General features: G+C 41.2%; 1 protein-coding gene across 2 annotated transcripts in view; it reads left to right on the forward strand.

Moving 5' to 3' along the window:
• LOC120428005 (uncharacterized) overlaps positions 1 to 13,262 on the forward strand; it is a 53,350-nt gene that overhangs the window by 7,324 nt on the left and 32,764 nt on the right. For both annotated transcript variants that reach the window (XM_039592974.2, XM_039592975.2), the window contains exons 2-4: positions 7,098 to 7,278; positions 10,541 to 10,683; positions 11,181 to 11,322. In XM_039592974.2, the coding sequence (XP_039448908.1) occupies positions 7,098 to 7,278; positions 10,541 to 10,683; positions 11,181 to 11,322 (466 nt within the window). The remainder of the gene's footprint in view (positions 1 to 7,097; positions 7,279 to 10,540; positions 10,684 to 11,180; positions 11,323 to 13,262) is intronic.

Genomic DNA, 13,262 nt, shown 5'->3' on the forward strand with positions numbered 1-13,262 from the left:
TCGTAGAGTCAAAACAGATCAGTAAACTTCACTTATCTGTATATTACACTTCTTAAAGATTACATTTTTGCGGTAACACTCTCAACTTTTACGCGCACGATCACATCACTTTGCATTAAGATCTTCGTCGAGCCAGTTCTCTACGTTGAAGCCAGACTTGTCCTCCAGACCTCTGCGCCGAGCCATGCCAGACCCGAACTCTGCTACGTCCCTGGTTGACTCCACGGCGGCTAAGTCCCGGCGGACTCTTCCCAGCGGCTAAGTCCCGGCGGACTCTTCACAGCGGCTAAGTCCCGGCGGACTCTTCACAGCGGCTAAGTCCCGGCGAACTCTTCCCAGCGGCTAAGTCCCGGCGGACTCTTCACAGCGGCTAAGTCCCGGCGGACTCTTCACAGCGGCTAAGTCCCGGCGGACTCTTCACAGCGGCTAAGTCCCGGCGGACTGCGGCCTCCACCGCTAAGTCCGGCTGGACTGGGGCCTCTGCTACTGGTGGCTGCTGGCGGGTCCGGCTGGTCTGGGGCTTCTTCAGGATCTGGAACTGGACTGGGCTTGAACTGGCTGGAACTGACTGGAACTAACTGGAACTAATTGCCCTCCTCAAGAATTTTGGGGTTTTTATAGTCAGTCCCCGAAAACTCTACTTAATTGTGTTCTACTAAAAGTGGTCCGTTTCGATGAGAAGCATCGATGAACCTCATGAATTAAATTATGCAGACCTCTGCAATTCTTCATGACTTTCCGTATGGTGTAGTGAGTACACCTCAAAATCGGAAGTAATGGGTTCGAACCATTGTCGTGAAACTTTAAATTATGTTATTGGAATATCAAAATTATGTTCCTAAAACATTCTCAAAAATGTTGGTCAATAATGAGAAGGTCGAATTCTCCATTGAACAAACATGCCAATGAATTTGGTTAAGCCACACCCTCAATTTCCCCTGTGTAATAACATCGCACATTCATAATTGAAAGCTTAACCATTTTTTTCAGGTGAGGATGACTCATGATCCACACCTGTACATAAGCTTAATTATTTGTCGCGCAACGCGAGTCGACGGGTAAAATTATTTATGCTTGCGTAAGCGCGCATGGTCAGAACTGTGGTGAGGATCGAAAAATGGACAAATTTAATGATTTAAATTTGAGGTCGCTGCACCAGTAATCCGTCACGTACACGGAGAAAAAAGAGTTCCCAAAAAGTCAAAGTAGTTATGTCACAGACGTAACCGGAATGGCGTAGACTACGTAAAGTTTTTATATGTGGACATAGTTTTCCATATCTTAATTTTGAAGAATTAGATAGATACTTGAAACACATTAACGGAATAAGATCGTGAATGGGAGATGGACCCCCAACAAGACAGAACTTACACACTCTTAGGCCAGTAAACTCAATCGGACCGTGTACGTACCGGTTGTTGAAACGGAATTCGTATACGATTCGAATTGAATTCCGATTTAGTTGACTTTTACTAGAAAGAGATGGCAAATCTAATGCGAACAAAACCGCAGCTGCCATAGAGTTATCTACGTGCGCATGTATTGCGTGCACGTACACGAAAAAGTTTGAGGTTAAATTGTGTACCCACCAGCAAAACAAATGGCGTGCTAGTGTGCATGGGATCGAGCTTAGATAACTCTATGTAAACATACTTTGAATGGGTTGGTAAATCTCTGACTAGAAAGCCTTATTCAAACAACAACATAGAATGGAGGAAGGAAAGAGAAGAACGAAAAACGATTTTTTCGCTAACCGAATGAATGTTTGGTAGCAGAATGAGGGGGAAGGAGAGGGATGGGGCGAGAGCAGCCTCAGAAAGCTTTGCAATCCGTCACCCCCGAAGACCAACATTTCGTGCTTACCATTTCATTAGGGCACAAAACTTTTGTAAACAAGAGTGTATCCCTCTCACTCCTTATGCAAACTGTCATTTGAGTGAAAGGGATACACTATTGTTTACAAAAGTTTTGTGCCCTAATGAAATGTTAGGCTCCATTTGTTCCTGAAAGGCATTTCACCGACTCATCCCGGGTGGGACGAGAGAAGGGGAGTGAGGGCAACTGCGAAAAGTTTGGAGTCCTCACCCCCTTCCTGGTTGTTTGACAATCACGGCTTGGCCGTGGCAACGGTTCGGCGAGAAGGCAGTAGGCGCGCGCCTCATCTCGTTGCAGACTCGTCCCGGGTGGGACGAGGGACGGGGAGTGAGGGCAACTCCGAAGAGTTGGGCAGTCCTCACCCCCTTCCTCAGAATATTCAAACGGTCCGGCCATCGAGAGGCAACTGGCTGACGAGAAGGCGATGCGCGCTTCTGTTGTAGCTCTGGTCCCTCTCTCTCCTGCTGCTCTGGTCCTCTTCTGCTGCTGCTGCTGTTCTGGTCTCTCTGCTCTGCTGCTGCTGGTCTGGCCGGTCCGACGTCTGAGACGTGAATGATGGTCTGAAAACTGGCGCACTTTCTTATATATGTTTTCGGCCCGCTACTTCCCCTCCATTTTCGCGACCGACACCGGTCGCGGTGCTCGGGTGATTTTCCCCTCAAAATAAACTATTTTGTTAACAATGAAAATTTGATAGCAAATTGCTGAATAATTTTCGAATCGAATGGAACATAAATCGTGTCGAGGGAAGGAAAATATAAGCGTTTGATGGATGACGCAGTATTCCAGGGCCTTCGGCCCGGGTTTTTTGGAATGGCACCCCAGTACCTTCGAGTAAGACGTAGTCTACGTCAAAATCGTGAACAAGCGTTCATGAAAATGGGAACCACGAACAAATTGTTCAAATGCCATGGTAGTTTTTCAAAATCGTACCATGGGATTTGAACACATTTTTCGTGGTTCCCATTTTCATGAACGCTTGTTCACGATTTTGGGAACTCTTTACTCTCCGTGTAATGTCAGATTTCGTTTGAATCAATTCGAATTTTTTGTTGGCTCTCACAACGGAGTATGTCAAAGTTCTCGGAAGCAATTTCACTCGTCATTTATTTTGCAGTAACGGAGTTTTTCTACTGTATCTTTGTAGCTTCAGCCGTCTTAGTTTAAGCTGGCTTATCAATTTGGTTCGAATTGCATGCCATACGTTGGAAGCATATAATCGCAATGATTTGCTATTTAGATGTATGCCACGTTTCCATAGTATGAATGGTGGGGATAAAATTTCATAAAGAAGCGACATAATATAGCAATCATAAAAAAAAACCAAGTTACTGCTCGAACCTAGGAGCACTGACGTCAGTGCTAGGAGGCCAAAGGCTAGGAATTGGGGAGAGCACCCAAACCTCTCAGAGGAACCTTCCACCCTAAGATTCGAACTGACGACCTTTGGCTTGCGAGTGTAAAGCCGAATCCCACGCTTTCATTTGAGCACAGAAATGAGTTCTAAAAATTACCTGAGAATGAACAAGGAGAACAAACACTTTGTATCTCTAATGGTTTCAATACAGTTGCAGGTAGGCGGTTGTAGATAGGTTGAGACTAGCGGCGTAGGTACTGGATTTCCAATCCAAATGATTTTTAACAAAAATTTACGATTTTTGCAACCAGATTGTTGCATGAATTTGCATGTTCGGCATTTTTGTAATATTAAGAAACCCTTAACGGTGCACATCAACCAGAGCTTTTGCACCAAGATTTTTGTTACAGATATTTTAGTATTTTCGAAACTACGGGAACTATCGATATATTTTTTTATTCATCCCCTAAAGTACTGTCTACTAAGCGACTTACAACAAAATTTGCCTATTTTTACAATCAGACTGATGCAGGATTGGGTCCGTAAGTTTGTCAATTTTGGAATAATAAGACAACAACTTCCTTGGTTACTGTGCACCCTTAAACAGAATTGTGTTTTGTTAATAGATTCGGAGATATTATCAAAATCTTAAAAAAAAATCAATTTGTTCCAATCTCACCCCGACTCTGCTTTCAAGAGATTCTTGGAAGACGCTTTATGATGTTTTGCTTAGGTGTTTTTGCTGTTTTTTTTTTCAGGGAGAAATGTCGAATGGTTTACGTGCCAAAAGTCAAACACTTTTCAAACCTTTGCTTGTTTTATATTTTTAGTTTAAAGCGTTAAATAGGGTTTGGTTTTTTTTTCAAATATAACATCCAGAGATTTTCGGAATTTCAGACCCCCCTCCCCCCTGTCACGCTCTTTTCTTATACCTTCAACATAGGCTGTCACAATCTTTAGACCCCCCCCCTCTGCCTCTACTCATGGACGTTATTTTTTATCGGTACCAAGGGTTCGGTGGTTTAGTGGTTAGCGTGGTAGCCTCTAAACCCCAGTATGGCCTGGGTTCAATCCCAGACGGACCCGGTGGCATTTTTCGAGACGAGATTTGCCTGATCACGCCTTCTATCGGATGGGGAAGTAAAACGTCGGTCCATTTGCGTAAAAGAGGTTTTGGGTGACTCACCACACATAACCTTCGGACGCCTAGAAATGAGCAGAAACTTGCAACAGAGACCACAAAAGACCCGGGGGTCGTTAAAGTGGATTACTTTGCTTTTTGGGTTCGATAAAAAATTGCTTGGTAGCAACGAAAATTTGACAATATTAGTTTTTCCATCATTCAACGATTTTAAAACTACGGGAACTATCCCAGAGTCATTATCTAGAACAGAATAAATAGCAAAGTTAGACTATTTCTAAAATCAAGCAAGGGTCCTGATTTTCGGTTCAAAGATCTGAAATCACTCACTCATCGCCGAGCGAATCTTTGCCGACTGGAGCTCGCAACCGTTCACGAGCGAACACTACTCTCAGGCTGAAAGCGACTTGCTCAATCGCTTCACCCAGCGACACAAATAGGGGAAATATGCCCATTTTAATCACTCTAAGCCGTTCGACCAATTCTCATCACTTTTGCCTTTTTCCGCTATGAAATCAACATTTTCAGATGTATCAACAATTGAGAGTTGCTTGCTCACTTTTGTTTGAGCTATTTATAACTTTGAAACAGTCAAAAACACTTTATGAAAGCTGTAATTCATGATCAAAATGCTGATAGGCCGATAACAGAAATAGGCTGAGAAAGGGTATAGTTCCCCTACTTCGTGAATTTCTTTGCCCACTCCGTCCGTCGACCCGAGTCACACACGAATACGTTCAGAGAGGAAAGAATCTAACAACATACCAGCTCGGCGCTCTTTTAGCCTGCACCAGCGTAGTTTGCCGTAAATTTGTATTTGGCATGATGGAAATTGCTTGTAAATGTGTCTTTGATGTCGTGTTATCAACAAAATTGCAAAACATTCTTGATAACATAGATTTTAAGCAGTTTTATAACTGAGTAAAATAAATAAAGCCGATCGCAAACAATTTCGACTCAGCGACTGAGCGACATAATGCAATCGGTCTCTCTGAACCATTCGCTGTACTACCCGATTGAAGTGAGAGGGAGAGCAAAGAGAGAGTATTCTGTAGCGAATGGCGTGGAAGCGACAAACTGTAGGAAACGGTCAGAGCAGTTTTTTGTCGCTTTAGATTAATGGTCGCGAGTGAATGTGTCGTTTTGGAGCAATCAGGACCCTTGAAATCAAGTACCTAGTACTTAAATTTTTGGGAGAGGAAAACAGACGCATTAACATGTCTAACTCACAGCATTACCTAAGGATCCCTTCGATATATTGGCTGTGCTAAGGTTAAATTGGATAAGATCAGATTCTATTCAAATTGACCGTTAACTTTTGACTGATGGAGTTCAGAAGAGATTTTCATTTATATGTCTGTATTTCTACAATCAGCACTGACTGAAAGAATTAACAATGCTAATTGATACCCTTTGGTCATGAATGAGCATTGCCCAGAATTGAATAAACATAAGTACATAACAGTACAGTACAAGTACATAACAGCACCAATCAACTGACTCCTTAAAAGTTGACAAGAGCATTTTCAGGGGAAATTCAATTAAACATTTCCAACCATATGCCAAACCATCACCACAAAAATAAGCCCAGCATGAAATATACCTTTCCAACGCAATGAATTTGAATCAACCATTACAGTGGAGATGCGCTCAAAAGTATGTAAAAGTTATGGTCGAAACTTTCCTACTAAACAGTATCACACGATGGTAACTCTTAGACTGGTGCTGGTGCTGGCATTGAAGCACCAAATCGGCGGGGGGAATTCCCTTCTGGCGACTGTGGAACAACTTTTTCCCGAGAAGCGATAGTAATATATATCATCAGAGTGGCACACTTGCAGCAGAAGCGAATCCCGGACCGGTTTCAGGGAAAAGCAAATTTGGTGAACTGTTTGCTCGGAAAATGGCATCATGTATAGAGAAAACTGTTTACTTTAGCCGTTGTAATGAGATGATAGGTGCAACTATGCAGGGCTTTTTAGTTAGAGTCATCCTTGAGATTTTGTCAACGTTTGTTATATCTCTCCTTTCGAATGCAACCTGACCATAACATTTGGCTCACGCTTTTTCGAGATATTTAAGTTTTAAAAGTTCATCTTTTTTACCATAACTTTGATCAACAAGTCCAAAACAAAAACGTTTGTTTTTCAGAGCTCTAAAAGTGTTCCGAACACCACTTCAATTTGAAATCCTGAATTTCTACGTTCAAAAAATGCAATGAGTCGTAGAAAGCGTGATTGCAAGATAACATTTTGGTGTATTTGACATAGTTCCTTAATTTTGAACTTTGACAAATATTTGCAACGGCCTAACAACAATTCTCCTAAAAATACTAAAGCCACAGAAATGCATTTTTCCGAAAAACTTTTTTCCACTTCATGTTGCGATCAGCACTACTGTGCATTGTATACTCGATAGCAAACGCTAAATGAGGTTTTAGACTATGACAAACAAACTCGCAATTTTTCGTGAAAGACAGTTTGACAATAAAAAAACATATAAGTTATAAAAATTGTTTTTTTCTACATAACATAGAAAGGGACCGTTGGTTTTTAGTTTTTTTCTGGATAAACCAAATCCAATATGCTTAACCCCCATTCGGCTGCAAACTCACCCGACATTCCGGGAGCTAATATAAATCAAGCATCATTCTATTCATTCATTTCACATTTGTGATGCGCTGACTGTGGCCTTCCACTTTTTGTTTGCTTTTTCCACCGACAGATTCCAACGACGCAACGACGACGGCGGTCGGTCCGTTCGGCACCATACCGGCGCCAGTTTGCGGCCAAATCCAGCTCATGATGGACAACTGCTTTCACAACACCACACCGCGGGTCGTGGCAGACATGCTGTACACGGTGAAAATCCCGGAGAATGCCGATGACATCGCCAGTCGGTGCCTGTAAGTATTCAATGGAAAACGGTTAACTTTGAATTGTAACGCAAGTTGTTAAAGAGAGCCACACTCTCACAGATTAGATTTTAAGAGCGAGTCCACGATCATGGCATACCCCTTTATATGGGACGTCGTTTGGGCCTTACAAATCTGTCTGAAATTTTCAGGGGTTGTTTGTACATAAAAACTAGCATCTTGCCAAAATATGAGCTCTCTATGTCAATGGGAAGTGGGGTGAATCGGGACACAAAGTCGTATGATTTAAAAACCCTTTAACACTGGAATGCCCAACGCATGTCAAACTTGCACGGACGCCCAAGCCTCCCAAAAAAGTTGGAACGGTAACTTCAACTCGCTGGTTCTCGGGCATAACTCAACCAATCGGGACGATGCTTGTTTCCAGTGATTTGTAAGAATGTCTAGATGATCCTAAAATTTTGCAGAACTTGATTTGAACGAATCTGTAATTTCTGCGACCGAAAACATCAATCCACCTTTTTTTTAATTCGGCGATTTTTTTTACACATAAAAAAAAGGTGGAACGATTGTGCATGTTTCTATTGCGAAATTGAGTCAGGAACACGAATATGATAAAATTATGTATCACCAGAAAATGGGATCAAAAATTTAAAGCAAAAAAATCACTAAAAGAAAAAGTGTCTATTTTATGTGTTAAACTGGCCTTACCCAAAGCGTTATTAGTCTCAGATGGTATCGCGTTGATATCTGGATGGAACACTTATTTATTTGAGTTTGAAAATGGTGCTATTTTTCACTAAAATGCCAATAACTCCTTTTAGATTTAACCAATTGGAATGCTTCACCCCGCATTTTGTTGCAAGCCCTTTCAGATGCATTTTGAGTTTTGTAATTGAATTGAGTTTTGCCTAAGCTTAAGCCTTTTTAAGATTTTTTACGTTTTTGAACCATAAACATTTTGTGCCGATTTGCCCCACTTTCCGTTGACCTAGAGTTTAAGCACCAGATTCCAACTTTATATGTACAAACAACCCCTGAAAATTTCAGGCAGAATGTCATGTGCTGTGTCATCGTCTAAAATTAGACGGCGTCCTATCTCGCCCAGCAAAATGATGTCGATAAAGTAGTCGGTTTCGATGTAGGAAAAGTGGAAAACGTGGTCTAAAAATAGCGACGCCATTCCTCTATTGGCCCATGTTATTTTTTGATGGTTTTGACTGTTTAGAATGTTTAAGTTTAGTTCGAGTATACTATAAGAAAAAATCTAGTGCTTTGTCCGGAAACTCATGAAAACCAACTACACAGTAAAAAAAATCTGTGTAAAATGCAAAAGCGTGTAATATTGTATGAGAAAACATGTACACAAAAAGCATGTACCGAAGAAAAAAAAAGTTCAAGATGGTATGTCAGAGACATAACCGAAAGACATAGGACCTAACAATTTGAATGAGTTTTTGGATTGCTTGTGAAATCTGGAATAAGATTATTTTATTTTGTTTCATAGATTTGTCGGCAAAATTGCCATAAATGTTCCCCCAAGGTGAACCTTCCATGAGGGCACCGGCAACTTCAGGTTGTGGCCACTACTGTCGAAATGGCCATTTGCAGGTTCAATATCAAAACTAAGAATTTTGATACCCATATTGCCACAACTCGTATGTTTCGGCTAATGTTACCCCGGGCCCAAGGGGAACCTGCTTTGAGGGCACCGGCCACTCCAGGTTGTGGCCACTACTGTCGAAATGGCCATTATTATGTTCAGTATCAAAAACCATGAATTTTGATACCCATATTGCAACAACTCGTATGGTTCTGTAAATGTCCCCCCAGGCCCCGGGTTAACCTTCTTTGAGGGCAACGGCCACTCCAGGTTTTGGCCACCACTTTCGAAATGGCCATTATTATGTTCAGTATCAAAAACCATGAATTTTGATACCCATATTGCCAAAACTCGTATGGTTCTGTAAAAGGCCCTCCGGGCCTCGGGGGAACCTGCTTTGAGATCACCGGCCACTCCAGGGTGTGGCCACTACTATCGAAATGTAAATTTGCATGTACAGTATCAAAAACCTTGAATTTTGATACCCATATTGCAACAACTCGTATGGTTCTGTAAATGTCCCCCCAGGCCCCGGGGGAACCTTCTTTGAGGGCACCGGTCACTCCAGGTTTTAGCCTCCACTGTCGAAATGGTTATTTTTCATGAGAACCGCCGCATCATAGCGACTTCCACCGGTCCGCTTCGCTCGAATTTCCTCCTTCTGCTGCTAGTGGTTCTTCCTTCTGGTTGCTGGTCCTCTTCTTCTATTGGCTGCTGCTGCTGCTGCTCCGCGCCTGCCCGACGTGCACAGTTCGAGGGCTCGTTCCAAAGTGACTTGCTTTTGCGAAATTTTCTGCTTAAATAGCGGCACAGCCGGAGAACGGCACAAAAGGGGCGCGGCCTCGAATGCATACGCTCGCTCTGATTGGTCATCTGCCCAATTTGTACTGAAAAATTACTCATTTTGATTGCATGTTTTAAGTGCTTTAACTATGTTTAGTCAAACATTCTATGTAGTTAAACGATAGCTGAAGTCTTCCCCTTTCGATTGGTGGTTCAACCTTCTGGATTAATTCACAGGGAAAAAAGATATAAGCGTTCGAAATGTCCCCTTTTTTTGAACGCTTAAAAGTGACGCTTTGGATCGAATTTCTGAACTGGCCCCCCAATATAGTAAGTAGAGACATAGTCCTATGTCAAAATCAGGTCTGCTCACCCCAAAAATAACATCAATCCGGCGAGAGTCATATTCCGATTACCAAATCCGCGCCCCAACATTCTCGGCTATCTCGCCGCTGTGAAAATGGTTGTATCATACCAATGTAATACTAAGTTTTCCGTACGTCATATATTGTGTTAACTGCATACGATGCAATGTATGGGGAACCTACATCGGTGAAGATCCAACTATATACAAAATGTTGCCAAAACTATGCAAAATGTCTTCTTTGGTCATAAGTAATAAAAAGTCTAAAAAGTTGGCAGATATTTGCTCGTAGCAGGTAGTCGTGGCGATGTCCTGGGGAACAATTTCTCCGAAAGGTGTAAAACAATCCGACGCCACTGGTCTTGCCCTAATTCTAGCAACTTTAATTTCTATTACCTTTTGCTTGCTCACATTCTGAACAATGCAAAACCAAGCGATTCGGAATTAAAATCCTCAATTCTATTTCTATACGTAATTCAATTGAAATTCCGAAGCTGTTTTCGTTTATTTTTCGTTTTAATTCTTTTGCTTCCCATTTCCAGATTATTCAACCGAGGCATGGATTGCGTTCAGCACTATCTGGACAACTGCGTGGACCAAAAGGACCGGAAGATTGTCGAGAACGAGGTTTACGGTGCCAGGAAGCTGTACGAATTCCTCTGCCGGGATAAATCGTTCCAGCGAGGTTAGTGCCAGAGCATATCGAGTGTTTGTGTGTAATCCGATTTCGGTAGAAACGTAATATTCTATTAAACTTTATCCATCATGTAATGAATCTTGATGAGCTGGCGACTTTGAAGCAAACACGATCTTTGAGCGAAAGAAACGTTCTTCATGTTTACACAACATTAAGCTTGGCAAATTCGGTATTTCTTTTCTGTATGTCTGTGAGCTTAGTATTTCATCATCTTCACGAATGTCAACAGACCAGATTGTGAATTACTTTGTCTGGGCTCTCTTACTTTCATCCTCATCAAATTGAAAAGAAACCAGAAAAAAAAACTAGAAACTTGACTAGAAAAATGACTTAACAAGCACGTTTTTCGAAAGTTTTGATTAAATCTAAAGTGTTGATAAGAGTAAGAAATAGGTGATTTGAGATTTTCATTCATATGATCTCCGCCGACATTCGAGCTTTCAACTACTGTTATGGCGAAGCCCTTTATTTGTGTTTCTTTGCAGAATTCCTCCGGCACAAAACGTGCTTTCACCACGTGCACCCGGACTGGGACCGGTGTTCGAAAGACTTTGTCAACATCATGAAGGAAGAGATGGCCAAAACGAACGAAAAAACGTACAACGTGCAGTACATGCACTTTTGCTGGTGAGTTTCTCCTTTTACTTTATGCAAACATTGGACTAAAAACCCCTTGGGCGGCGCTAATCTGACAGTTTTATAGTGGGCCGCCATTATGGCACCTCTCGACATTAGAATTATGGGCAAAAAGAAGATTCAAAGTGGATTTTCCGAATTCCCACTCAGCTAGATTTGATAAATCGTTAAAATTGTGCTTCGTCACGATCGTCGTCATTCGCAGGATAGGAAACTGCCCTTTTAACAGAAAAAAAAAGATTTATGAAATAGAATTCCATCCATATCGGGCGTAATCTCCCTTGGAACATACATTTCATTCCACGTCTCCGGCGGAGCGCAACGTTATTTGATATCATTTCCTTTCTTTCGCCTCTGACTTGATAAAAGTTTTTGGTATTGCTTTTTCGCAAAAGGAGAGTACAATTGAAGACTTTTCACTAAAATTACGGTGAATATGGCACGTTGCTTTTTGAGCTCAATACTCTAAAATTGTTTCCACACATCGATTGTTGTCAAACTGGGTCCGGCGCTCACACAAACTACCATTGGTTTTTTTTCCGAAGTGTGCGTGAGCGTCGTGTGAAAAGTGAGTTTGGGTAACACCTCTCATCCCCTCTCGGAATTAAATTTCCATGCAAATTTATTTGTTGTACGGAGTGTAACTCAGCTTTCGACCACACAAACCCTTCACCTCCCCTCCCCCAAAAAGTGGAATTCACAAATTAACTGAAACCCGTATATACACACTGATATTTGTTTGCTAAATTTCTGAACAATTCTGCGAAATTACTTATCGCTCGGCAGATATAAATGACGAGTCTCAGCTAATTATTAGCCCTTCTGCTGAATTCTCGGCCAAAACAATATAGTTGATTTGCCGAAGTTCAGCATTTTTCTACTGAAAAAATAAGTTTTTTTTCTGTTTTCGGCAAATTCTGTCGAACATGAAAAATAAAAACGGAGGGACGGTACGACCCCTTCAATTTTGGAACATGCGAAAAAAGAGGTGTTTTTCAGTCATTTGCAGCCTGAAACGGTGATGAGATAGAAATTCGGTGTCTAAGAGACTTTTATGTAAACTTGTACGCCCGATTTGATGGCGTACTCAGAATTCCGAAAAAACCTATTTTTCATCGAAAAAAAACACTAAAAAAGATTTAAAATCTCTGCCATTACGTTACTCAAATATTTTTTTTTTTTTGGAACATGTCATTTTAAGGGAAATTGAATGTACTTTTTGAATCTAAATTGCCCCAGAAGAGTCATTTTTTCATTAAAAACAAAAAAAAATTATTTTAAAATTTCGTGTTTTTTCTAACTTTGCAGGGTTATTTTTTAGAGTGTAACAATGTTCTACAAAGTTGTAGAGCAATTACAAAAAAAAAAAACAACAAAATGACAAAAAAGAATTGATGATTAAACATAAGGGTTTTGCTTTTAAACATCACGAGTTATCGCGATTTTACTTCTGGGTCAAAAGTACATTAAATTTCCCTTAAAATGACATGTTCCAAAAAAATTTACAGTTGAGTAACGGAAAATGGCAGAGTTTTTAAAACTTTTTTAGTGTTTTTTTCGATGAAAAATACGTTTTTCGGAATTCTGAGTACGCCATCAAATCGGGCGTACAATTTTACATTAAAGTCTCTTAGACACCAAATTTTTATCTCATCACCATTTCAGGCTGCAAATTGTTGAAAAACACCTCTTTTTTCGCATGTTCAAAAATTGAAGTGGTCGTACCGTCCCTCCGTCACGAGATATCAAAAAACGGACCTCGGAATCGTGATCAGGGACAAAAGTTACCCCTTAGGACAAAGTTTCACGCAAATCGAAGCGGGGTCGGGGCAACTGCTGTGTGAGTTGGCGGAGAATTACCCATAACTAGTCCGCAAAATTATATGAAGGAGTTGAGGTAGCACTGGATGAAAAAAAAACAACTGTCAATA

Source organism: Culex pipiens, chromosome 1 (assembly GCF_016801865.2).
Source record: "Culex pipiens pallens isolate TS chromosome 1, TS_CPP_V2, whole genome shotgun sequence".
Classification (NCBI taxonomy): Eukaryota; Metazoa; Arthropoda; class Insecta; order Diptera; family Culicidae; genus Culex; species Culex pipiens.